General features: G+C 39.3%; 2 protein-coding genes across 11 annotated transcripts in view; one reads left to right on the top strand and one right to left on the bottom strand.

The window, feature by feature from the left end:
• Positions 1 to 18,089, top strand: part of ABI2 (abl interactor 2) — a 110,613-nt gene extending 92,524 nt beyond the window's left edge. For 3 of the 8 annotated variants that reach the window (XM_064286779.1, XM_003406124.4, XM_023542218.2), the window contains 2 exons: positions 7,848 to 8,021; positions 13,024 to 13,309. In XM_064286779.1, coding sequence (XP_064142849.1) covers positions 7,848 to 8,021; positions 13,024 to 13,199 — 350 coding nt within the window. In that variant the 3' untranslated portion in view covers positions 13,200 to 13,309. Of the gene's footprint in view, positions 1 to 3,230; positions 3,318 to 7,847; positions 8,022 to 13,023; positions 13,310 to 13,338 lie in introns of those variants that run through there. The other 5 variants (XM_064286780.1, XM_064286781.1, XM_010602396.3 and 2 more) reach the window with 3 other exon arrangements.
• RAPH1 (Ras association (RalGDS/AF-6) and pleckstrin homology domains 1) overlaps positions 14,857 to 26,948 on the bottom strand; it is a 92,647-nt gene continuing 80,555 nt past the window's right edge. Inside the window, exon 16 of one of the 3 annotated variants that reach the window (XM_064286776.1) lies at positions 14,857 to 23,808. In XM_064286776.1, the coding sequence (XP_064142846.1) occupies positions 23,797 to 23,808 (12 nt within the window). In that variant the 3' untranslated portion in view covers positions 14,857 to 23,796. Of the gene's footprint in view, positions 26,945 to 26,948 lie in introns of all 3 variants that reach the window. The other 2 variants (XM_064286775.1, XM_064286773.1) reach the window with 2 other exon arrangements.

Genomic DNA, 26,948 nt, shown 5'->3' with positions numbered 1-26,948 from the left:
TATCTGTGGCCTCTAAAGGTCATTTCTGTACTGGTTTTAGATATGGTATTTACAGTGTTTATTTTGTCTAATTTTCTGAGTATTTATAAAGCTGTGAAAATAAGATGTAAAAGCTAGTTTTTTTTTTTTCCCCTAAAACTCTTCAGTTGGATGTTTTAAAACACCAAGCCTCAAAGATGGTGCTTCAGAGGACTGAAGGGCGTGATTGGAAAGTCTGTATGTTTCATCAGCACCAATTCCTCCTCTGAGTTTGGTTTGCTTACAGAGCGTTTTACTGTTTATATTTTGTTGTGTGCACATAAGCTATAGTTCTTACCACTGTTCCACGTAAGAGTCTCTGCAGACTCCCGTCACTTGGTGAACCTGTGTTTTCACATTAACTTCATTATTGTGTAAGGCTAAGTGTGAACATATTACTGAATCGAAGTATGGATACTCTGGTCGTTAAAGGGGGAGAGTCTAGTCATATAAGGAATCATCTTAGCTAAGTAGAATAAAAACAGTTGGGAAAATTGTTTCCTGCTCTTGCCTGTCCATGAGATGTGTAGGAATAGGGATGGAATATTGCATGCAATTCTTTGCATCAAAGTTCTGCTTAAATTCTCCAGAATAGTTCAGTTTCAGCTCAACTCTAGGGATGATAAATCTAGTCTAATGTAGGCTGTTATATTCTGGTTCACAGGAGTCCTGGCCAGATGAAATCTTATATTGTTCAAAAAGCAATATTGTGGTTTCTGGAGTAATTTGGACCACGATGTGAAAGGTTTGCCCTGGGCAAAAAAAAAAAAAAATTGGGGGGTGACCTTTTCGATACCCGACAGAGTTGGATCTTTTAACACACTCTGGACTAGCTTTGAAAAAAATCTGTGTGATTCTATTTATGAAAGAGCTGGGATTGTTTTTACCTGGGCTGCTGTTGGTGGACTTCTTAAAACCGCTGTTATTTCAGATTTGCACTGTCAGAACTAGAAAAGAAAGAAAACATATTCATCTTTAAAAAAATAATAAACTGAGCCCACCCACAAAAAGACTGCTATACATTAAGCACCTAATCATTCTTTTTTAGCCAAACACCAAAAGGCAGTTTTTTCATTTGGAAGAGACAGAATGATTGGAGTGGTAAATTTCCTACTTGGTTGTTGCAGGGGAGGTTGGGACGTGTGCTAACAGAAGAGGGTGAGTTTTTCATCTTATTTGATATGAACATGCATCTGATCTCTACTTTTCTAATGTTCTCATGCTGGTTGCTCTCTGCTGCCGTTTCTCAGTTTATTTGGTTTGTTTCTGTTACGTTCTCTATTCCTTGCGTCTTTCTTTCACCCCAAGAATTGGAAACACAGGGTGTTGTGAACTTAGCGGTTGTGCTAAGCCTTGGCACAGAGACACACAGGTAAAGGAGTTACTGCCAGGAAGTATGACTTTAGGGAGAAACCTAACCAAAAGGTATCTTTTAAAGATAAGTACCAACTTCTAGGGTTATACCACCTCTGTCCCTTAAATCTCGATATTCTTCAAGACAGCAACAACTGTTATTTCTCTACTGATTTGTACCTCTTGATTTCATACAAACTCAAACAAAATTTTCCATTTGTCTTCCATATTTATGCATAAAGCATTTTATATATCTCATTTATCATGTTATTACCTCTCTCCAATCTGCCCACTAATCAGCCCATCCTTTCCCCTGTGTTCTGTAGTTACAGAGGATGAAGATCTAAGAGTCCTCTTCAGCTTCTTGCTCTCCTTTATATCGTAGCTAAATCGTTAGTAAAAGGAACCCTGGAGGTGTAATGGTTAAATGCTAGGCTGTGGGGCAGTTCTACTCTGTCCTATAGTGTCACTATGAGTCAGAATTGACTCTACGGCAATGGGTTAAATTGTTAGTTAACCAAGTACTTTTTTCGTCTTTTCTCCACACACTTACTGAGTTCACCCTCCCACCACCCCCCGCCCCCGGCCTTCTATTTTACTGCCTTGATTTTTTATGTGCCAGGCCCTGGGTTAGACTTCCTGCATACATCTTTTTTATCTTTGCAACCACTTTGTGAAGTAGGTTGCCTTACCTCCTTTTCATATAATATTCATGAATTAGGCCCAAAGAACAGCAAACGAATGGTAGGTCATGGGTTTGAGGCTGTGTGATTGTGAAGTTCAGTCTCTTTCCACTAAACACTCTTTCACTGGCACGTATGATCCTTCCCTATTTCATATCCACCCACTCACCTTTCCAGGATTTCTACTTTCTCTCTGGAGTTCTTAAGGTAGCCATATGGAGATGTTTCCAGTATGGTGAACTCATGCTGTTTTATGCCTCCAAGCCTTTGCCTGCACGTGGTTCTCTCTGCGTGATTGTTTTTCTCAACCCTTGTTTGCTAGGGGAGCTCCTCTTTCTTTAATTACTTACTCAGAGGTCATTTCTTTGTAGCCTTACCACAACCAGCACCACCACACTACTACCTCTGAGAAATTGCTACCACTGTTGTTGGGATAAGATTTTTGTTCTGCCATCATTTCACAACTGGAATGGATCTCTTTGAGGTCAAAGACTCTTACTCATCTTTTTAGTTTTATTAATCATAACTAATTTGGAGCTAATAAAGGCATTCTCTCTTTGTAAGGCATACTTTATACCCATTCTGAAGGAAGCTGTAACCTAGAGTTCATCTTGGGAAACTGCATTTAGACATTAAATGTTTGCTGAGGGCTAGTGCTAGGTACTGTGCCAGCTAGTTGAGAGAGAGGGAAGAATACCTTGCACTTAGTAGGAAGTCAGTAAACACTTGTTTAACTAGTGAAAGAAGAATCAGTTAATTTGTTAATGAAATAATGAAAAGTATAAATAGTAATGTTTTCTTTCCTCCTGTACTGATGAACATTTAAACTTGTGACCTTCATGGTAAAATTCAGAAAACCAAATTATTCATATAATCTGAAGAAATTCTCTTTGAGAAGACATGTTATTGATGTGAAAGGTCAGTTGGTATTATTGGCTAGAGCAGATCTGTGTATAATAAATGCCTCCTTATGTAATTTTTAAAACTTCCTAAAAACTCCCCTAATGTTTTGTGTGTTAATGAATTATCCCTCAAAGGGGGATTCTTAAGATAGCTTATAAAATGTTTCTGAATAGTGGTTTCCCTCCTTATATGTTCATTTTATTGTATTATCCTTTCCTTTTAATATAACTTGCCCTTACCCCTTATCCTCCACACCTTTTTTTGTTTTTGCAGTATCTCTTGCTCCTCCTCCTCCCTCCATCCTACAGGTAACTCCTCAGTTACCTTTAATGGGATTTGTGGCCAGAGTCCAAGAAAATAGTAAGTTTATGTCTTCTTTATGCTGTAGACCAGATTATAGGCATAAAATGTCATTTATATGTGATTGGCTGAATAGTCATTCACTTCCTGATCCTTCAAATATTTGAATATTATGATCAAGTCATATGAGTGGCTAGTGGTAACGATAAAATAATTAAGATGACGTTTTCTACTTTCAAATAACTGAAAATCTAGTAGGGAAGAAAAGACAAATATAAGGCATATGGAAGAAAAAAAAGATCACATCCAACTGGGGAAATGTTATTTAATCACCAGATATCCCATCTTTTTCTCAGGTTGCTCAGACAAGTAGTAGTCTAGTTTCCTATCACTGGAATTTTACAGCTATTGTAAATGGTCTCAGAATCTTCTCTAGTCCTGTGAGTCCATGCATAGGTCAGAATGGCCATTCCATGGTAGGTACCAGAAGACCAAGCTGCCCAGTCTGTTTCTCCCACAAAGTTTCATAGGTTGGCAGTGAATTTAGCTTGGCCTGGATTCTGATATTCAGCCATGCAGGACCAGATAACTACTAATTTTATTGAAACATTGAGCCTTCTCCTAGGGCAGCATTAAAGAAGCCCAGGTGACTGATGTCTACAAATCAGGAGGCCTGTATTAATGTTCAGTGAGGAATTATTATCACAGAAACCAGTGAACTTAGACTGTCTGATATAGGAATTCTTGTGAGCAGTCTGCATGAGGAGCCACATAATCATAAGGTTGCCTGATGGGCATGGAATCAGAATGAGGGGAAAATTACATTAATTAAAGATTTAATGTCATCAGACTGAAGTAGCTTAATGTATCTATCTCATAAAGACGGCCTCGACATTTGCTCTCTGTTGCCTAGGGCTCCTGCACCTTTGGAAATGGGCATTGCCAATACTAGAATGTAAGCTCTATGAGAGCAGGGAATTTTGCCTGTTTTGTTCAGTGGCTGTTTCCCTAGCACTTAGATAAGTATTTGACATAAAAGTAGGCACCTTTGATCCCTTCTTTTTTGTGCTTTTATAGCTGACTAAATGCCCCTTTTGAGCAACACATTCTTTATATGTGTTCCTGTTTTAGCTGGTTATTGTAATCCAGCCTTATTGGTCTGAGGGCTTAGTTTTTCTTTCAGGTGACTTTACATTTCTATTTGTTAATTTCTGGAAATAATCTATTTTATTTACTTCTGTTTATTGGGACGTCCCCCATGAACACCTCCAATGTTTACCCACTGTGATTTCTTAAGATGTTTTGTTAAATTTAAGAGCTATTTTCGTGTATAGTCAGGTCGATTTCATAAGCTTTTAAATTATGCTATTGAGACCCACTGTTCTTTTGGTTTGGGTTGACTCACGCAAGCTCAGAGAGAAGTTGGCCTCCTAGGAAGGTTCAACTGTTCGACGTGTGCCCAGTACAACCACGGTCTGACCCTTTGCCAACCTTGTGAAGCCAAAAGTAGCATAGAAGGTCACTGTTCTCTACTCTTTTTTTTAAAATATTCGTCTGCATCTAAACTGGACTATATTGAAAGAGTAGCAAAATGGAAGGAATCTCCAGTGCTTGTTCTATTCTACACACCCATATAAAGTGTTGTATTGAGATGAAATGTCTAAGCATCATTACAGTAAAAGACATTTTCTCCCATCACACACCTAATTTAATCACATTGATTAATGAAGGTAGTCACTTGGATGATACTGCTTTTACTACCATGATGAGCATTCACCTTGGAGAATTTTAACAGTCAGTTGTTACTGCATAATGTCACCTACTCTCAACTAAGTGGTTCTAAGCAGCTTTCAGTGTAAAGGCCAGATCTTAAAATGAACATTGAAGACAAATCCATCAGACAAACAGGAGTGTTTGTATAGTAGCTAAAAGGTTATTATTATTTTGTAAAAAACTAGATTTGAAAGTTGGACAGGATTATGAAGCAGGATGTCAGTTTTTACCAGTCATTCATGAAAGTTGTATAAAGTTTGTAGAAACATCAAAAATGTTTCATCAACAGACCTCAAAAAGTAGTCTTAATTTAATATTATTGAAATGCATGCTTACAAATTTAAGACTTAGAAATGCCTTAAGTAGTTGACTGTAAAATATTACGGCAGCACTACCTACATTTTTAAAGTCAGCCCCGAATTCTGCCAGCCTAGCATGATTGTCTTTTGATATAGTCCTTTCTCATCTCTTTTCGTAGTCATATACATTTCTCACCCAAAACATGTATAAAACAAGAAACTTTTATATGAAGTATGCTGTCACTGATTGTACAGACATGGCAGAATGTATACATTCAAATGAATGTTGTCCTCTTCAAAACATTCACCTTGGAATTGTATATATACTGATCTTTAGAATTACCTTCAGAGCTTTCCAGGTACCTTATTTTGAAGATACTCTGGTAACAAATGTTTACTCTGCATTAAGTTTAATTTCAGAAAGGAGTCTGGAAATTACGGAACCAAGTTGCTGTGAGTTGGAATTGCCAGCACCCAACAACAACAACATAATGAACCAGTTATACTGGGCTAAGTAGTGCAACTATGATCCTATTATTCTCCTCCTTAAAATCCTCCTGTGGCTCCCCATTGCTTTTTAGATAAGAGTCCAAAATGCTACAAGGACCTTCCACCTGATTCTCTCCAGCCTTCTCATGCCTCTTTCTATCTCCAACTCTTCATTCCAGCCACACTGAACACTGCTCAGTACTTTGAAGAGTTCTTGTACTGTTACCTTTGCACTTTTTTTTTTTCTTTACATGGAACATGAAATATCCACCCCTCCTTCACCTGCTGGTCATTAACTCTTCACTTATTCTTTAGGTGTCAGGAAGCCCTCCCTGTATCATGTAAGAGGCTTGGTTCCCTGATGTGCTCCTGTAAGATCCTAAGGCGCTTACTACACTTAATGAGTGTGTGGCTGTCACCACTACTCTATTCTCAGTGCTGAGCATAGTACCCACTCATTGTAGGCTCTCAGCTGTTTGTTGAATAAATAATAATGAAATATGACTTTAAATTTATTAGATTTATCTCATGCCGTAGTGTAGTTTTTAAGATCACAGGCATTGGAGTTCAAATTCCTGCTTTTCCACTTACTTGTAGGACCTCGGATAAATCACTTAATCTTGGAAAGCTAATTTTCATATTCATAAAATGAGTATTAAAAACACCACCTCCCAAGATAGTGAAGATTAAAATGAAGTAATGTATTTTATTATAAAGTGCTAGCTCAGTACTTGGAGCGTTCTAAGTCCTCAAAAATGGTAGTTTATGTTGATGGTATTATTAAATTGGCTCTGAAGCAGTTGTAAGAAAGGTAAAAATGAGCAGTGGCAGCATCTTTGAATAAATTTGTAGTGTAATTTCTCAAGGTGATTGTTTTGAAAGACAAAGTTCCTTTGGATCTGTGTTTTTGTGAAGTTGTTTGAAGTCAATCTCTTTACCTTGCAGATACAAATAGGATTTTTTTTCCTCACATCAACCTTATGTATTTTATTATAAAGTATATACAAAAAAATCACATGTGTATATCTTTTGTTTATTAAAACCACTATGACTAAAGTATATTTTTCAATGGGAAAATACTGAAGTTCATAAAGTAGTTAAGTTACTGCAGAGCAGTGTAGCAGAGGAGAAGAATACTGGGATAGGACCGAGTATGATGTTGGTGTGACTAATTCTCACCATGTATCTATCAGTAGTCTTCTTAAATCCATTTGCTTCAATCAGTAGACTCAGACTTAAAAAATAGAAAACAAATAGGATTTCCCAGAGAATTTCACTGAAACAATACTGGTACCTCATAAATAAGAATTAGTGGTGTTCAGTAAAACTGGGCAGTTGATAAATACAGGTTTATTCAGTTTATTCTGCTGAGCTGTGCTCAAGTATGTACCAAGCATGGTAAAAGCTTTAGTTCTCTGAGTTTGGAGATAATCTTTTGGACATTACTATACGCTTATACCTGGACATTTATCCTGAAGAAATTCTGGATCATGATTTAGTCTGAATTAATTGAAATTCTGTAAAAAAACAAACTTCTTCATAGATGAAATCACCTAAAGTTGTTTGCGATCCCACCCTCATTTTTGCAAAATGCTTTTAAAATAATTCATTGAGAGAAAAGTAGTGGATCATTAAAATTTGACTGTTTCCTGGATTTATATTCTAATTTTTGATAAATCAAATGTGGTTATCAATGTCTAAATTATAAACATGATCAGTCCTCCTTGGGTTTAGTGTGAGTCCATTCTTTGAAAAAAAGGATTATGTATGAACACAGGCAGGTTTGAGAGGCTCAGTTAATAGTAATTACTTTGGCTAAAGTTTATACAGTATCAGTACCAACCCAAGAGGGAAGAAGTCATGCTTGGAGAATTGGAACATTGTAGTTGGTGGGGCGACTTCTCTTGCCCAGTCATTTTCTGTAAGATTATTATTTTCGAGTCAAGGTTTATATTCCATGAATGTAGAAGCTGTATAGGAAGTACTGAACTTTGTATAGAGTTTTGTTGTCAGCTTGATACATTCTTAGTTTCAGATACACCACCTCCACCACCACCTGTGGAAGAACCAGTCTTTGATGAATCCCCCCCTCCACCTCCTCCTCCAGAAGATTATGAAGAAGAGGAAGCGGCCGTGGTTGAGTATAGTGATCCTTATGCTGAAGAGGACCCTCCATGGGCTCCAAGATCTTACCTAGAAAAGGGTAAGTTTCAGAGAGATACCTGGAGGGCTGGGAACAAGCCTGTATGTAGGAATATGCTACATATAAATGTGCATATCATATGCCACATATGCTCGAGAAGGTAAAGGAAAACATGAGCACAAGAGAGACATGAAATATATTTAAAAGAAAAAAAATGAAAAGAAATCCACATGGAATGTCTGAGGTGAAAAATAAAACATCTGAAGTGACATTGCAAAAGAAAAGATTAAAAAAAAAAAAAAACTGGAGAAAATGGCAATTATGTAACATGAGCTGTAGAGGAAAAAACCAAACAAAAAAAAAGGCACCAGGCAGAGCAGGAGAAAAATACAGAACAAAATTCAAATTCACACACACATACAAAAAAAGACCAGACTTAACTGGTCTGATAGAGACTGGAGAAACCTGAGACTATGGCCTATGGCTACCTTGCTAACTCAGAACTGAAGCCACTTCTGAAGCCACAAATTTCAGCCAATAATTAGGCCTATAAAACAAACAGTACTACACATAAAGAACATGCTTCTTAGGTCAGTCAAATATATGACACCAAATGGGCAACTCCTGCTCAAAAGCAAGATGAGGAGGCAGGAAGAGACAGGAAAACTGGATGAATGGACACAGGGCACCTAGGGTAGAAAGGGAGAGAGTGCTGACACATTGTGGGGATGTCACAAAACAATTTGTATATAAGTTTTTGAATGAGAAACTAATTTGTGCTGTAAACTTTCCCCTAAAGCACAATAAAAAAAAAAAAAAAAAAGACTACACAGTTCTCATAAAAACTACGCAATCCAGAAGACATTGAACAGCATCTTTAAAGTAATCAAAGAACGTAATTGTTAACCTGAAGTTTAAGTTTACTTAGCCCAAAAATATTTTTCCAAAATTAAAGACTTTTACAGAAAAAAAGGGGGGCTGAAAATTCATCACTAACAGAGATATGCTAAGAAATATTAAGAGGAACTTTTTCAGGTGGAAGAAAAATGATACCAGATTCAATCTCAGGTCTAAAAAATGAATAGAGTGAAGTAAATGGTAAATACATAGGTAGATATACAGACATTTTTCAGATATCATAATCTCTTTTAAAGATAAGTAACTTTAACAAAATAGTGATAAAATTATCAGTTTCTTGCCTACAGCGAACACAGAAGTGACTTCATTAGCCCAAATGAGAGAGGAAACTCAAGTACGCTGTTAATATAATACGTAAAGTAGTATGTTGATACTTGAAGGTAGGCTGAAACAAAAATGTATAGTAAACCCTAGATAAAGCAACAAAAACAAAACGAAGAGATATGGCTAATGTATAAGTAATAAGAGATAAAATGGAATAATAAAAAAGAATTGAAAAGAAGCCAGGAAAAAAGGGCACAAAAAAAAGGTGAGACAAATAGAATTCAAATAGCAAACTGGTAGATTAAAACCCACCATATCAATTATTGTGTTAAATGTAAGTGATTTAAACAACTTAATTAAAAGGTAGAGATTGTCATATTTGGATAAAAAAGTACGACTCAAACAAATAATTTCATGAGTAAGAATCAGTACAAAGCGGGTTCCTAGGAGGAGGAGAAGTCAAGTATATCTCCACTTTCCAACTCCCCTGTTTTGACACCATTCATTCCCCATGGCTCTTTCTCTCTCTCTCTCTGCTGAGTTCAGTAATTTGCTGCAACACTACAGAGAATTCATAGACTATACTTAATAGTTAACATGGTTTATTAGGGTAAAGGATACAACTCAGAAGTTACAGGACATGAACAGGGAGTAATAATAGGATGCAAATCGAGAGTGACACAGGAGTAACATGAAGAGGTACTCAGGTGAGGTTTGGAAGTGGGGGCATGTCTCTCCCCAGGATTCCGTCCTTCGAGAAGCTTCTCTGAGCCTCGATGTTTGTGTTTTGGGCTTTTATCAGTCAGTCCATGTGCTCATTATTGGTTACCAGGTGGGCTCCCTAAGATGTTTTCCAAATTTTGGTTTATTTCTGTTAAGACTTTGAAAGCATGAAAACCAAATAAGCTCTTCTTTACACTTTCTGGCAAAAAATAAAATGTACACACATACACATTCACACATATATATATATATGTGTTCCAGCTTATGATTGCTTTTTTTGTGTTTACGATGTATATAAATGTTACAGCTATTGCCTAATGACTCATTTTGCTATTTCAGACCCTAAAACATGTTTTGTAACCCTGCCTGCATGTTACAGTCATCTTAGGAGCTAAAGTTCAATATATCTGCACCTCTAAACCTATTAAATTAGAATTTCTGGAAGTGAGATTAGGCATCACAATTTCATAAAGCTCCTCAGATAATTCCAGTGTGCAGGCAAGGTTGAGAACCAGTGCCACAGGAGAAGGTTTATCTTAACCCTTGCTTATTGCTCATTCTAGCCAAGTGAGGATACAGTGTGAGTATCTTTAACTTTAGGAAGAGAACAAATATTTTCATGCATTTATTATGTGCCTAGCATAATGAAGGCTTATTACCTATTAAGGCAGTTAGTCTCTCCATTTTGCAAAGTAGGAAATTAAGGTTCAAAAAATAATGTAGAATGTCATAGAATATAGTAGAAAATGTCACATTGCTACAGAAAAGGAAGTATATCATAATAGTTATTAATGCTAATAAAAGCAGCTTATATATATGTGCTATTTACATGCGTGTATGTGTGTGTATATATATATATACAATTTTTACCATGTACAAGGCCCTGAGCTCTGTATTTTCTTAATACAACAATGCTTTGAGGTATTAGTATTAAAATTCTCATTTTACAGTTGAGTAAAAAGCTTAGAAAAGGTTAGTGTTTTCTGTAAAATAGTAAGTAGTTAGTAGAGCTGGGATTTGAACTAGGTGGTATAACTCCAGAGTCCACACTCTTAACTGCTGTCCTAAGCTTGAGCTCTGGAATCTGGCAGACCTGGGGCTGCATCTCAACTATACCATTTGCTAGCATTAAATTCTTCCCGGAGGCAAACTCCTACTTATTTGTCAGTACCCAGCTACTTATTTGTCAGTACCCAGTTTATATCCCTTCCTTCTATCAAGATGTCTGTTCTTGTGTTTTTCTGGCTCAATGATATAATTTCTAGTGAGAAGTATAAACAATGTATGGTAATTTATTGAATAACATTTCTGGCCTCACTAGACTGTGGCAGTCCTTTACCTTATTCCTCTTTGTATCTAAAAATCAACATGGTTGCTCCATTATTGACTGTCAGACAATGAATAGTGCCATGAGTTCTATCTGGGGATTGCTAGAAAATTTCTCAGAAGATATGACATTTATACTGTGCCTTGAATGATGAGTAGTTTGCCAGGCAGAGAAGACAGAAAGGAAAGGCCTTCTAGGCAGAGGGAATCCCCCAAGTAAAAGGGCATAGCTGTTTGGGTCATGGTGAGTAGTTTTATGTGTAAAAGCACATGGGTGGGTCGTAGGGAGAGAGTGGTGGTGTTGAGTGCGGGACAGGAAGTTAGTTGTAGTTAGGTGGTGGAAGGCCTTGAATAGCATGCTAAGATGTTTGAATTTTTATTTTTTCTCTAGTTTTCATTGTATAGAGGTAATAGAGGGAAACTGTGGAAGATTTTTAAGCAGGCTAATCATAAGATTTCATGTACTTATATATTAACTTGATTTTTTAAAAGATAATACTACAGAGTACCTTAGAAAGGAGGAAAAACAGGAATTGGAAAGATCAGGTTGGATACCTCTCTCAACAAGAGATAAGGACCTCAGCTAAGGCAGTGGTGCTGAAAACCTTGTTCACATAAATAACCCGTTGCCATAGAGTCAATTCCAACTCACAGTGATCCTACAGGACAGAGCAGACCCACCCCATAGGGTTTCAAAGGAGCAGCAGCTGGTAGATTCAAACTGCGGACGTTTTGGTTAGCAGGTGAGCTCTTAACCAGTGCACCACCAGGGCTCCTCACATAAATAAGTAGATGAAAATGGAAGAAATTTTATGTGGCACTGTCATTCAATTCTTTTAACATCTTTGGAGTTATTTGCCAAAAATCAAATAATGTTCTATTTTTGAAAATCATGTATATCAGCTGATAACTCTATAAATTTTGTTAAAAGCAAAGAAATGAGAGCACCTGACTTGCAAAAAGATTAGGTTAATCAGCAAGTGGAGTAAGTTGTTTGCTTTGTAAATATTAACACCAGTATTTTGAATTGTCCCTTTGGAACCCAGAAGTGTTTTATACTTCAGAATAATGCACCACTGTACTTACAGGAGAATGACAAAAAGGAGATGAGAACTTTCATGACTGATGCCTGACTGAAGGTTTCATGTCAAGCAGATCAGTTTTAGGAAGCAGTATTTATAGAAATTAAGAATCCAGAAATGTCTTTATAAAACCGTCTGTCATTCATACTGCTTAGAAAATCTTTAGGTACCCGCAGTAGTACTGTATTCCAGTTAAAGACTGCTGCACTGATCAGGACAGTAATCCATGATGGAGAAAACTAAGATTTGAGAAATTTAGGAGGAGGAATTAACAGGGCTTGGGGATGTGGGGGAAGGTGAAAGGAAGGCAAGGATGGCTTGGGCAGAAATTCAGGGAGTAGTAATGTTTCTCACTGCGCTAGTATAATTTTGTTTAAAAATATGCATTTTTAAAATACAACATGGTGATTAAGCACAAGCTCAACTGAAGAAATAGCCTACTTTCCTGATTCTGGGGTTGTGTATCTCTCTTCAGTGAGGTACTTTCCCATGGGCTGTTAAAAGGTAAGTCTGAATAAATGTGATCTTTACCATTTGTATTCAATTTAGAACGTAACCTCCATGAAAACGTGATTCCATTGTATAGGACTAGGCATTGGGTGGGGTGGGGGGGCCATTTGGTCTGTGTTTAGAAAGTCACTGTCTTTGAGTAAGCAGGCAAAGGATGGATATTCACTTACGTATTGGTTCTGTCATTCTAGGAACATTATTCCTCTCTTTAATATCCTATTTTGTTTTTTCTGCTCTAGTTGTGGCCATTTATGATTATACAAAAGACAAGGAAGATGAGCTGTCCTTTCAGGAAGGAGCCATTATTTATGTCATCAAGAAGAATGATGATGGTTGGTATGAGGGAGTTATGAATGGAGTGACTGGGCTCTTTCCTGGGAATTACGTTGAATCTATCATGCATTATTCTGAGTAAAGCTCAGCAGGGCTGTGCTTCCCTCACAGGAAGTCAGGTCTTCCCAGATTGTCAGAAGGCCCCAGGGATTCCCCTCCAGTGAAATGAATGAAGGATGCAAATGATAAAAACTACTGTGTTCTTTTGGTTTATCCCCTAGTATTAAAAACAAAAAAGGAAGCTGAGTCTGAACAGGTGGATCTTTCTGCCATCATTTGTACTATGCTGAGCTGTCTGGATTGAAATAAAGCGACTGTTTCTGAATATGTCAGAGCTATAACCAGATATAACTATATAGCTAAAACAAATCAGTAAGACTGATTGAGAAAAAAAATCTGGGATCTTTCTCAGGAATACACTGTACATTCTTGGGGTTTCTCCTCCTGCAAAATCGGTGGCATTACATGTTCTTCAATGCCTGTGCTAAGGGGTTTAACCTCATGGCCAAATCTGTCCCTTAGCCCCACACTTTCTTCAACTTGTATGAGGAGGGAACTGGTATTTAAATACCATACTTAACCATTTTTATAATTGTTTTGGATGGCTTATCTCTTCTTTAACACTGTAAATTCTACATTCTTTCAGCACTTGAGTGAACCAAACGAGTTGATGCTGAACTGACTTGCATCCCTTTATGTTTCTTAGTTTTTAGATTTTAGACAGGGCTTCCAACCGGTTCGAAACAGTTCGGTAATTGCTGACATAAACAAGGGCAGCATATATGTTGCATAGCAACCATATCTGTTGCCTGTTGGATTTTGACCCAAGTAGGAAACAACAGTGATGCCCTGCTCAAAGATGACAGCCGACCCGTGCTACTTTGAATGTGTTGCTGTGCACATTCCTACCAATAATTCGGTCTCCTCATGGATCCCAAGTCTCAGGAGCCTGATGTGGGAGATTGGAGTATGGGCAGGACTGTGGAGAGTGACACACATTCAAAGTGGTGTCGCCATCTTTGAGCAGGACACTGCTGTTTGTTTCCTACTCGGGTCAAAATCCCACCATCGACAGATTTGGTTACTGTGTAATGAGTACTCTGCCCTCGTTTACGTCAGCATTTACTGAACTGTTCTACAGCCCTGAATTATGAAGATGAAATTATGAAATGTGAAAGTCCCTAAACATCCTAAGGGTGGTTAACAAGTGTCAGTTTGATTTAATATGCTGCTGCATGAGACTGCATTGCCACTAACGGCCAGTGTACCCAGATGTTTCCAGCGCGGTAGGCTGCTCCACACGAGAGGTAGGCTTGTGGCCTCCTAAGGTTCTGAAGAGATTGAACCATGGAAATGTTCTACTTAAAGGCATCCTGAACCCTTGCCTTAGGTGCTGTTTGAGTGGTAGGGTCTTAGAGAACAGACCAGCTATTTCTTTACTTCATTCATTATTTACAGGAAAAAATCTTCTTTGGAAAATAGCAGTTATTTCAAGTGTTCGACAGTCACAGGGAATGAAAGGCTTGCTACTGTGCTCTCTGAATGTCGTTAACAGCCAGTGTAACCTGGTGCTATCTGAGTTGTTTATTCCCTTAGCTCTAGAGAAGGTAAATATGCCCCTGATTTAGTGTGATTGGACTGTGACGTAACTGTGCCTGGTATGAATTTGTACCTTATAGCTCAGACTAATAGTAAGATTAATAGGCCAAAATGTACCAATCACATAGATAAAAATACAGCTTTGAGAGAAACAAAGTTTTTTTTTTTTTTTAATCTGTACAACAATTAGCTTCAAATTCAGTGCAATTTGTAGGACAGATGACTTTATTCTCCACTTCATTAATCAGTATAAGAGATAATGAAAAAAATCCAGGGAGGCTTGACGCTCATTAGATGAATATTGTGATGAAGGGCCAACTCACAGCCAGCCCAAAGCTGCCAGCGTGGGTTCTTTCCAGTCCCATTGACTTCGCCAGAATAGAGCTTTGCCAGGTAACGTCCCTGTGCTGGGTAAAAGGGGTAAGGCAGCAACTGCATATATTTCAAACGTTGGCCTTGAACATAGTGGATAGTGCAGGTGATAGAGGAACTTGACTGAAAAATGGAAGGTGTTAAGTAGTAGTGTGTGAGGAAATCCAGATGGTGGAGTCAGAAGTTAATATTTCACTCGTAAATCTGTTATCTGAGCACAAAATTTCATCACACATTTAAGTGACACCCAGCTATAGAATTTTTTTAAGTTGCAGCATTTTTTTTTCTTTCACAAGTTGCAACTTAGCATAACTATTTTGCTTTTAGATTTTTCCAACACTTTGGGTTTAGCTTTTCATTAGCTTGCCTTCAGTACACATTCCACTTAACTCTTTTGTTACCATCTCAACATCCCTTATTTACTGAATGATTTCCTTAAAAGTTATGGCCCTGAGTGTCGTCTGAGGCTGTAGGTCCTTTATGGATCTGTCCCTGCAAAGGTTAACCTTGTCTTAGAACTAGGTATATAACTAGAAAAAGATTTTTGAAATGAGATGTTCCCATTATGTATTAAATAACTTTTTGCTGAGAAAGCTTAGTGGACTAATAAGGCAGAGGGTGTTTTGAAATCCATGAAATAGTTCCCACAGCTCACTCCTACAGACGTAGAGAAGACAATTGTGCAAGCAGCAGAGTTGGTGGCGGTCACAAGAAATGGAGCTCGCCTGGGGGACTCCTGCTGGACTGGGGCGTGCAGAGGGCACTGGTGAAACCCTTATACTGCAGCTGCATCGGGGGAGTCAGGGGTCAGGGTTTTTTTTTTCTGTATTATTTAGTACTAATGTGTGTGTGCAATTTTTGTTTTAAAAACAGTACCTGTTAGACTTTGCATATTTTTTTTTTTGTACAGTTTTAAATTTTATAGGTTGTCTGGGAAGGATACTATGTAATGATGGGCCAGGCCTACAGTCATTGGAGACTTTTAATGTATGTAATATTTTATTAGATTGCATGCTATTAATAGTCTGTAAGGGTAGTATTTCCAGTTTTACTGTAAGTTTCCCCCATTTATCTTTTCATAAACTAAAAGATGGTATTAGGAATTCCAAACGAATGCAGAAATCTTACATGCTACGTGTTGTTAATGTTGTGGCAAAGATGATCCAAGTCTAAAATCTGCTGACCAGTAAGCAAGCATTTTATCAACAAAGAGGGAATCTAACGGGAGAGAATTTGTCCCTCGTGGAGTGCTGCTTTTTGACTTGTGTGTCCACTCCTTTTTCCTTAAAAAAAAAAGTGGCTGAATAGTTTTTTTTTCTTGGCGGGGGGAAGGTGGTGGATTATTTGAAATTTCCTGAGGGTATGAATGAAAATACACTTTCTTGTTGTCTTTGACCTTATGAGTATGGCCAAGGCAACAAATCAAACAAAAATATTGCCAGTATATCAAAATCTAGACCTGAGAGATTTGTCTGCCATTTGGAATATGAATCTTTTATGATGTCTTGTTCAATATTTTCCATCTTTTGGCGACTTGATTTCTGTCTCAGAGGCACCTGCTGTTTCCATTTTAGAGTTAGGGTTGGCAAGGGCCAAGTACCTTTGCTGTGTTCCTAAAAGGTATTGGATGAGACACTTTCATCCCCCTCTTCCCTTCTTCCTGCTGCTGTTTATTACCCAGCTAGAGAGACTGTTTTATACATCTTTACAGTGATGTCTGTAACGTAGCTGTGTTCCTTAGCAGTCTTTCGTTGGCTAAGGAAAGGTTAAGATTTTTCTGTCTGGGAGGCATTTATCTGTTTTGTTTTCATTTTCTTTTAGCAGGCGACCTTTCTGTATTAAGAACTGTTCTTTTATCTTTTACTACCTTTTCTTGTGGAGCATGGCATATCCTGAAAGCCACCTTTACCTTTAAAAGGGTTTGATGGAGGAATTGGCAGATGACTCCCTACCAAGTCCTTAAAGAGTGGCAATTTTAATCACTTCTGTGTTTCTCTGCCCAGAAACTCGTTTGGTGTTAAGGTGATAGTTTTCCCCCATGTGATTTATTTAGAATTATAGACTTTAGAGCTAGAAGAGATTTTCGTTCAGTCTCCTTTCATTGGTGAGGGCAGATGTTTTATTTCAGATGAACAGCTATGGTAGAGTTCCTGACTTGATGCCCAGTGTTCTCTCCACTGCACAACTGTCTTAATTGAATGTGCTGTATTTTTCTCTGAAAATTAAAGAGTTCTACTTGTTGTCTTCAGGAAGATACTTGAAAAGATATGCCATGTTTCAATAAATACCATCAGAGTATTCTGTGTCTTTTAAAGGAGTGGACTAAGTACAGAACCCTTCTAAACGACACTCAGTGCAAACAGTCTTCCCCATAAGGTGTATGCAGAAAAGCGTACCATTGCAGCATTCGGCAGGAGCACAGCACTGCCAACAGCCATATTGGAGAGAGCCTTATAAAAGTTATTACACAGAGGCATTGTGCTCCTTACCTTATGTTTACTTTATGCTGATCTTTGTTCCTTTTCTAATTGAGAATCTTGTAATTCTTTAAAAAAAAAATTGACAAATGACAGGGCCTAGCTGTGTATAAATGATCCTTGCTAAATATCTTGAGGTTTTTTTGTAGAACAAAAAGCTTATTTTCACATTAAAATGGAAATGTCTTTTGCAACTTCAGAATTCTGTGGAAAAGCAGTTTTTACCATACACGTGTGTCCATGCACCTTTTTCTTAACAAAATAGTTTACAAAAAGGAATGTAAACAGTTTGTGATCTGGCCACTTGTACTTTGAGCTCCCAGAGGGAGGGTTGGCGTTGTGAGTGGAGTAACACACGTACAGGAAGACGTGAGGGAGCAGCCTGTTGCCAGTCAGGTTTCTTGTGTGCGTGCCATTAAGCCACCTCCAGATGAGTGGGGGAACATTCATTTTTTTAACTGTATCTGGAATTAATTGTTGCTGTGTACTAAGAACTTGACCTAAATAAAATCCCACAAAGTGTATCATCTATGTGTCTTGTGAATGTATTCATGTAAAAGACCTCTTTTCTTTCAAAGGAGGCAGGCACCTAAATGTGCTGGGGAGCAGTCTTGACTTTCCTGCTGCTTCAAACCTGGAAGCTGCTTTTTATTACTGTATTCTCAGACTTCAAGTATATTTAAAATACAGAGCCTTAAGTTTCATCTCTATTTTTTCTCTTAAGACAGCTGCTCTAAATACTTATGAACTGTTTTCTATCCATATTTTTGCTAAGTGAACCTGGGCCTTTCCAGTCACTTTTCTTTACTACATCTGTTAATATACCCACAAAGAGTGCTGCAGTAGTTTCCCACCTTCCCAGTCCATCGTGTTTCTTTTGGATGTCATCAGCTAATGTGGAATGGAAAACTGAGGAATATCCAGCTAACACATACATATTTTAGGGCATTTTAAAAAAGGGGGGCTCTTATTTATGAATAGGAGGCCTCTTAGGCATCACAGCAGTCATCTCACAGATGTTCAATGTCTGATCTTTAATTATCCTATTACTTTGTTAATTGATCCCTTATGGGTTACTCTGGAATTCTACATTTCATTAAAATGCTTTATGGATTTGTGTGGGGGGTGGGTGCGAGGGGAGTAACTATTTGTTCCATGGTCCTAGAAGCCTGTGTTTATTCCTATGAAACCAAAATGGTGAATGAACGAGTAGGACTTCCAGTGTTTTTGTCCTACTTGGCAAAATGATAGTGATTTGTAAACACATTAGAATATACATTTATGCATACCCTGATTGTGGCAGCCCAACATACATAATTGTGACTCCAAAGCTTTGTAACAAAAAGCAGTCCTTTCTCCTAGGTTACAGTTGTGCTTTGTTTAAAGAAAAAAATCTTAATGGAAAGCTATTAACACCTCCTAATGTATTTAATTGCCAGAGCTCCCCAGTCTGTTGTTATAAACTATACTTGACAGGTTAACAGATTGAACACATCAAATTATAGTTTATTCACCTCCACACTTGATTTGTTCTTACTGCACAGCCTATTTTTCAGGATCCCTAACACGAGTCAGAACTGACTTGACGGCAACGGGTTTGACATAGAAAGCAAAACCAGGTTCTTAATGGTGCCGATCCACAAACACTCAAGTAAAATCCTCACGTTTAAATGAAATCTATGTTTTTGTTTTTATTAAGGATTGGGTAAGCTGACATAGTGAAAACATGTAACTGAAAAACAAATTTACACTGAGTGTATTACTACTGTCCTAAGCCATTACAATAGTTTAGTTTACTGACAGTAACTGGCAAGAATAACTTGGAAAATAACTTAATCCAGCGATAGAACACAAACATGTCAGTAGTACTGAATATTCTCTCTCATATATATATATCTCTGTATCTCTCTATATAGTTTTGCACAATCAGGGAGCAAGGCACATAATGAAATGAGAGCATACATTTATGCAGAAGAAAATAATAGCCACAAAGCTGAAAAATTGTAACTTCATCTTTACCAAGCTGTGCATAATCCTTTGAGTAACGTCCTCCACCAGGCATTTTTTTAACGCAATTCCTCTTGTCCTCTTTTTTTTCATGCTTTAAAAAAGTATATTTCTACATTGTGTCCATTTATTTTCGGCAAAGCTCCCACAATCTAGAAGTCAGTGTGAGCCTTGTTATTTATTTTTAGAAGAAACTGGGACGGAAGGGAGCAATCCCAGTTAGATATAATGTGCAATTTTTCTTTAAAACAGTAAACAATGTTTTTACATTTAGCACAGGCTAATGACACTTTATTTTAAACGTACATCTCTCTAAAAGGATTTCACTAGTAGCTGATAAGAAAATTAAGCAAAATCATTTGAAACATTTCATTTAATGCTCATTTTCAAAGGAGAATTATTTACAAGTAGAGAAAAAATTTAGGAGATGGGGGATCGTGGAAAATGGCAGTTTTTGGTATTAGGTTACAATAAATTTAACGAACTGGATAGTTTTCCAAAATGTAAGTCCCTCCCCACCCCCCAAGCCCCCAAGTGCTGTCAACACATCTGCTACCTAAGAAGAGGTCACGGCTTCAGCACTCATGAGCTTGCTACAAGCGCCATCCGTGATTAATAGTCACCTCTGAACTTAGCCATCTTGTCAGCGCGCAGTAGTCACCGTCTAACGTCTTTGGTAGAAAGCAGCCAGACCCCATCTAGGCGGATGAAGCTCTCTCCTGTGAGACAGTCACTTGTTCTCTTTCTCCCAAAACTAGAAATACTCACCTGCCTTCTCCTTCATTAGCACCTCAGAGTCTGTTTTTCTTTTTTATCCTGTTCCTCCAAAAGAGTTCAAGGCACTGGGGATTATAACAAATATTCTTTTCTAAATGGTTTATTGGTTCAACAAGCAAAGAGCAAACCAACTGCAGATTATTTTTTCCTTCAAGTGTTGTATCAAGTTATGTTGATTTGCTAATTTTATACAGCAAGTTTATTTTACAGCTAACCTTCAGATTATTTTACATATAGACTTTCCAAGGGCACAAGAAGAACTGAGCATTTGTTTGAGGGATAGGCTAGTAACAGTGTAGAAATGTCATGAATTTTAAAAGGAAAATAAATTTGAAAAGATATTTAATTCTGTTCTATTTGCATCTCTTTGGGCCAAATCTCAAACTTTGTGAGAGGTGACATATTCCTCCAGGATTAGGGATAACCCTGATTTATACAATAATGTAATGTGTATAAAATACAAAGTACCAAAGGTACCTGCAACATAAAGGGATTTTTAGAAATAGACACCCTCTCACCAAGTGCATAAATCTAATTATACCTATTTTATTTTAAACAAGGCATTATACCTGTAATCACACACAGGGTCATACAGATTTAACTGGGCTAAATTTGAAAAAAATCTGAGGTTAGATTGCATTAGTTATATAGTCTGTTCTGACAGTAAATGACAAATTTAGTAATAACCTATGACAATAGGCTTTTTACTTGCTTAAAAATCACTTTGTGTTTGAAACTGCATGAAATTGCTTTTAGCTTAGGGACAAAGGTGAGAAAGGGTTCTACTGGTGGCTTAATAAACGAATCAGACCAAGACATACCATTATCTGAAGATTTTCTCAGGCTAATTTATAACCTCACTCCCTGACACCAGCAGCTTGTGCTCCCGGAATGGCAGCATTTGAAACTTGAATGGGATGCACAGCTCCTATTAACCTTGATCTAGAGCTCCTATTAACCTTGGTCTCAGTGTTGTCATTACTATATTATTCATAATCCCCCAGTATTGTTTAGATGAACTTTCTTGATAAACTCTGCATTATTTCCAGTGACAAACTCACACGGAGAGGAAACTTCCAGGATAGTTCACAACCCTTAGAATATGTCATTCGTGGGCAGGAGCGCCTTAATTTTAGAGGATTAAAAAGCCATTTCTATATTACTTTGTTTGAAATTTTCTGATGAAATAATCTGTAACTTAAGAGTCAACAATCTTTTTCATTTTAAAAAGTCCCAACAATTAAAAAAAAAATCTGACTTACAGTTAAAGGTATGGTTAAGTGGGTATCTGTAAAAGCCTTAATGGTTACTTTTCCCAAGTGAGAATTATAGCAGCTAAGGAAAAGTATATTTACTTGTTTACTTTGCCTCTGAGTAAACGCCAAGCAGGTAAAATTTCAATACGGAATACCTGGTGCCTTTGAGTCAATTCTGACTCGTAGCAACCCTACAGGACAGACCAGAACTGCCCCAAAGGGTTTCCAAGGCTGTGAATCTTCATGGAAGCAGATTGCCACATCTTTCTCCAGCGCAGCGGCTGGTGGGTTTGAACCACCCACCTTTCAGTTAGCAGCTAAGTACTTAAATTAACCACTGTGCCGCCAAGGCTCCTCAATACAGAATAGTCATATATTACTACCTATGAATAGGTAATATTCTGCAGCCCTTCAGAGTTGGTGGCAAAACTTTGAAGCATAGGGTGATCCAATTTTGAAATTATTTATGGTAAAAATTAAGGGTGCTAAGCAAGTCACTAACTCCGATAGGTACCTGTTTACATTGCCCTCAACAGCAGTAAGACTGCAACCATGCTGTTCATTTCAGTAGAGCCAAGTCACCTGTCCAGTTTTCCTCATCTGACCTGAAGAAACCAGGCCGGGCTAGAGCTGCTGAGCAGAAGGTGGTGAAAGGCGACACAGTACTAGTGTCATCGGGCAGAGAGGGAAAAAGGAACAGCTACAAAAATACAGCATTGTCTCAAACAAGAAAACCCACAGCCTAACAAAAACCTGAATTAAAAACACAACATGGGTAAAACACTAGAACTATAATTGAAAGCATCATTTCAGTTTCTTGATTCAGTTGTTTCACACACAACAAAGTTCAAAACAAACTGATTAATAGTTATTTCCATCCTGAAAGACAAGCCACAGGATTGGGGGTAAAAATGAACACTCCCTCATCTGGCCCTGGAGAGAGAGCTCTCCTTGGCGTCCGCCAGAAGCATCGGTTCAGGATGTTATCTCAGAAGATCCCACACTGAATGAAAGACTAGGGGCCTCAAATCAGGGGTGAGAAAAAAATGGAGGGTGCATTTTTTTTTCCTCGAGGAAAGTTGAAGCTATCCAGTTTCATATTTTAAAAAGAGACCACACCCCAAATTTAAAAACACCTAGTGGTGAATGTTTAGAAAATTGGATCCCTATTCTTAATAACTCTTTAAACCCCAAAATAAGGGTGATCCTAAGAACATAAAGCTGCAGGCAGAAGACTGTGGCCAATTACTTCACTCATGAGTCACACTGGAGTTTGGCAATCTGTGCTCAAATGCTACCAGCTTTGCTGTGCATGCTGACATGAGCAATGCAGATACATTCAGGGTCACTTCCTAAGCACAAGAATATCAGACACATGAAACTTTGTGAACAATTTAAAAGATACCAAAAAGTGTCTTTAAAGAAGCAGGACTTTAAAATGCACAATGGCATACTTATTGCTCCATAACCACATGAATATATTGAACAATGTCCAGGAGACACTGGAGATATGACAACGGAGAGGTGCCACTTTATGATACAATACTTTCTGGGAGGGTGGGTTATGGTGGCATCCTGTGTACACAGTACAACTTCCACTTAACTGCAAATTATCTCTCATTCCTGCCCTACTTCGTTGGCATCACTTTTTCCTTATTAGTCTAAAGACTTCTGCAGTTTGCACTGGTAATCGTTGTTCACAACAGGCATATATACTTTTGTTACAAGATACGCTCATTTATGTTTGCTGGAATGGCCAGTTTGTATCCTCTTATTTAAAAGCAGCTCTGAGACTGCATTTTATTCCTTACGGTCAATTTATGTCATAAATTGATGAGACAGTACACATTTCTCTTATGCACCAAAGAAAATTCACAGGAAAAACAAAACAAAACAAAACAAAAGTACAATGAGTTCTGTCAGCAGAGCAACAACTGCATGTTATACCCGATCACACATACGCGATATTGAAGTTGGACCTCACTACCCCCTCAGAACACCTTGTGACCTGGCTACAACCAGCAAGGATCCTAGTGTGCTCCAGTAGTTGTGGATGAAACTATCAAATCTCGTTTATTTGCTTTCCCTCTGTCGTCTTTGATAATTCTGAATTTAAATGGATTCTTTGTATGTTTAAAACTCATCTGACTTGATTGAAGACACCTACAGGGCCAGTCTGATTCTTTTCTAATCACCCATCCTTCTGGAGAGCAAAACACAAAAAAGGCATTTCAGAAAGTGACTTTGTTTTCTGTAATAAGCACCGTATCAGGCCGATGTGTCTACCTGATATACCAATTGTCTACAGATATCTAATATAAACATCTACCCAAAGCACACACTGTTAAGATAACTGGTGACCTGAAGACATACCGGAACATAGCATACAGGGGTATTGTGCTGGACATTCTCTTACAATAAATCAAGGCAAGGATCGTCAAGCCAAAGTTGATTAATAAGCTTCATAAAACTCATGAAAAGGATTCAAATGATACTAAGAACGAACTGTGCAGGATTATAGCACTAAATTATCCATGTATGGTAGGCAAAGAGCATACTTGTGACAGAACAAAATTTATTCCACATCCTACATGTGGGTGGGATCACTGCAGCAGTACTGCAACTAGAATGGTTTAGGTACACCATGAATGTGTTCTATGCACAACCACTTACAGCTACAGTCTGTGAACATTTCCCCACACTGCACAAATGACCTGTTCTATGAAGCTAAGAGATTCTCCCAATTTAAAGTGCCCCCTTATACACAGTAATGAAGTGTCAGTCAAGTAGTTCTAATTTCAGTCAACTGGGAAAAGAACAAAAGCCCCATAGATACCTGACCAGACATTCTGGCTGTCTTCTCAAAACTGAGAAACAGCACATTATACACCTATTCATTAATATATAATATACAACATGCACAAACAGGCCACACATGGACAGCCCCTAATGAAATACCTTCTAAATAAGTAATTAGAAGTTTTTGGTCCAATCCATATGATAGATAAATCATAAGGGACAGGACACACAGCCCCTTCCATACCTCTTCCACCCCAAATACACAAAACCATTTTCAGATTATGACAAAGGGAATAAATAGAATTACCCTCAGCTTTCATATATACACACATACACTCACACACACACACGCTATATATATATATATATTTTTTTTTTATATGTATAGCTATGTGTGCACACACACATATATAGCTGGATACCACCTGAATGGCGACATCACACCAGGAGGCTCTGAACATCTGAATTCATAGATCAGGTGAGCTGACTGTAGAACTGATTACAGAGATCATGAAAATAAACTATGGCTACCAGTCTCTCGAGAGCTTGGTGTTTTGGTCTCTCTTGGGGGGAGCAGGAGGGGGTCCTCTCCGCAGCGTTGCATAGCCTGATATATGACTGCCTCCATAACCAGCCTTCTGTTGTTCAGAAAGCAGTTCAGGGGGAGGCGGGGGCAGTGCCATATCATCCATGGTGGCCGTGGGTTCTGCTCTGGACATACGGGAGGAAGAGAGTGAGCCATGTCGGGTGATGGACTTCCGTTGCAGTGTCCTGTTGAGGTCAGCCAGGAATCCAGGCTGGACACTAAGGCTGGATTTGGGTGAGGTGGGCACTTGTGGCACAACTGTGGCCATTGCTGGCTGCTCTGAGATTTCCGCTTGAGTGAGGCGGGTACTGTCGTTCCGTTTGGGTCGCGTGGGTGGAGGGGCCTTCTTCACTGACGTTTTGGGCCATGGCTGTGGTTGAGGGTTAACCACTGCCACCTTTGGAGAGGTGCTGCTGCCCGAGAATACTGCTGGGATCTCTATGGGTGGCAGAGGAAGCTCTATCTCAGGCGGAGGGGGTGGAAAGTCAGAATCTGACGGAGGAGAAGGGAATTCTACCACGGGGTCCTTTCCAGGCCCACTCAGAGCAGATGCTTTTGCTGACACACGCCCTTGTTGGAGAACTCCAGGAAGGGTTATACCAGAAAGATTGAGTTTTCCAGGTTTGGGAGGTGCTGCAGGAGGTGGTGGTGTCTCCTTGCTGGGAGACCCAGAGGGCTCCGCTGGTGATGCAAACTTGCTGACCAGACTGTCTACCGAGGGTCTCTTAGGCTCGGGGTGCTCCGCACAACTGCTGGATTTCATGCTTGAGTTTCGCTGCGGGGTTGGGGGTGGCTTCTTTCCCCCAGGGCTGGACGTCTTACTGGTCTTTTTGCCTGGAGATCCACTTTTGTCAGGGGTGGGAGAAGCTGTGGGGATAGCAGGTGGTGGCGGTGGGGCCGGTGCAGGGGCCGGAGGTGGTGGTGGCGGTGGAGGAGGAAACACTAGGCTGCTTTCAGGAGGAGGAGGAGGGAAATCTGGAGAAGGGACGGGGATGGAGCTGGGCTGCCATTTGGGTTTTGCTTTCACAGCAGGAGGAGACTGGGGGGCTACATTTGCTGGGATGGGCTTTAAGGGCTGTGATTCCACAGGAGGAGGGGTGGGAGGGAGAGGAAACTGGCTGGCTATCTGCTTCACAACAGAGGGCACCGGAGACAGCGGAGAGGCAGGTGGTTTCACACAGAAGCTCTGCTGTTTAGGTAGTGTCGGAGGGGGGACTGGACCAGGAGGAGCAGGTGGGGAGGGAGGAACGTGAGAAACAGGAAAAGGTGGCTGCTTTTTTGCTGGAGGGATTGGAGGAGCAGATGTAGGTGGTGCAGCTTGTGTCACAACGGGTGACCCAGACTTGGTGCTGGTTGGTGGGGGCACAGTCACTAGGGGTTTGGGGGGGGCTTGGGGAGGCAGGGGTACAGGAGTGGGAGGAGGTGGGGGTGTGGGAGAAGCTGCTTGAGTAACATGCTGAATTTGATGAATTTTCAGTGGAGGGGGTGGGGGGCTGAACTGTGGAATGGATGGGCCACATGGTGCTGGTTTTAGCTGGGCCATAGCCGAGCCAGGGGTTGGAGGTGGGGGAGGAGGAGGGGGTGGGGGGACAATTCCACTGGGGGGCACCAGGATCTGAGTCTTTACTGACTGTGAGACCAAGGGCTGAGGCTGCATTATTGAGGCTGGTGGAGGCTTAAATAGGGACCCTGAATGCTGAGACGCATTCTGCAGCCTTGTGATTGTGCTGTACTTGACAAACATTGTGGCTGCTGAGCCAGAAGAAGGTGCAGATTGGCTGGGGAGAGGAGGAGGTGGTGGGGGGGGAGGTGGCGGAGGAGGCGGAGGTGGCGGGGGAGGGGGAGGCAGGGGTGGGGAAGGCTGTGAAGCAGTGTAGGGGGTGACTATTTTAGGTTGTGGGGATAAAGGAGGCATAAGTGATGTGTAGGGTCGGCTCATAGACTCCATTCTGGCCTAA

The sequence above is a fragment of the Loxodonta africana genome, chromosome 6, assembly GCF_030014295.1.
Source record: "Loxodonta africana isolate mLoxAfr1 chromosome 6, mLoxAfr1.hap2, whole genome shotgun sequence".
Taxonomy (NCBI): domain Eukaryota; kingdom Metazoa; phylum Chordata; class Mammalia; order Proboscidea; family Elephantidae; genus Loxodonta; species Loxodonta africana.
Note: the sequence above shows the minus strand (reverse complement) of the source record. Positions and strands in the feature narration are given on the sequence as shown.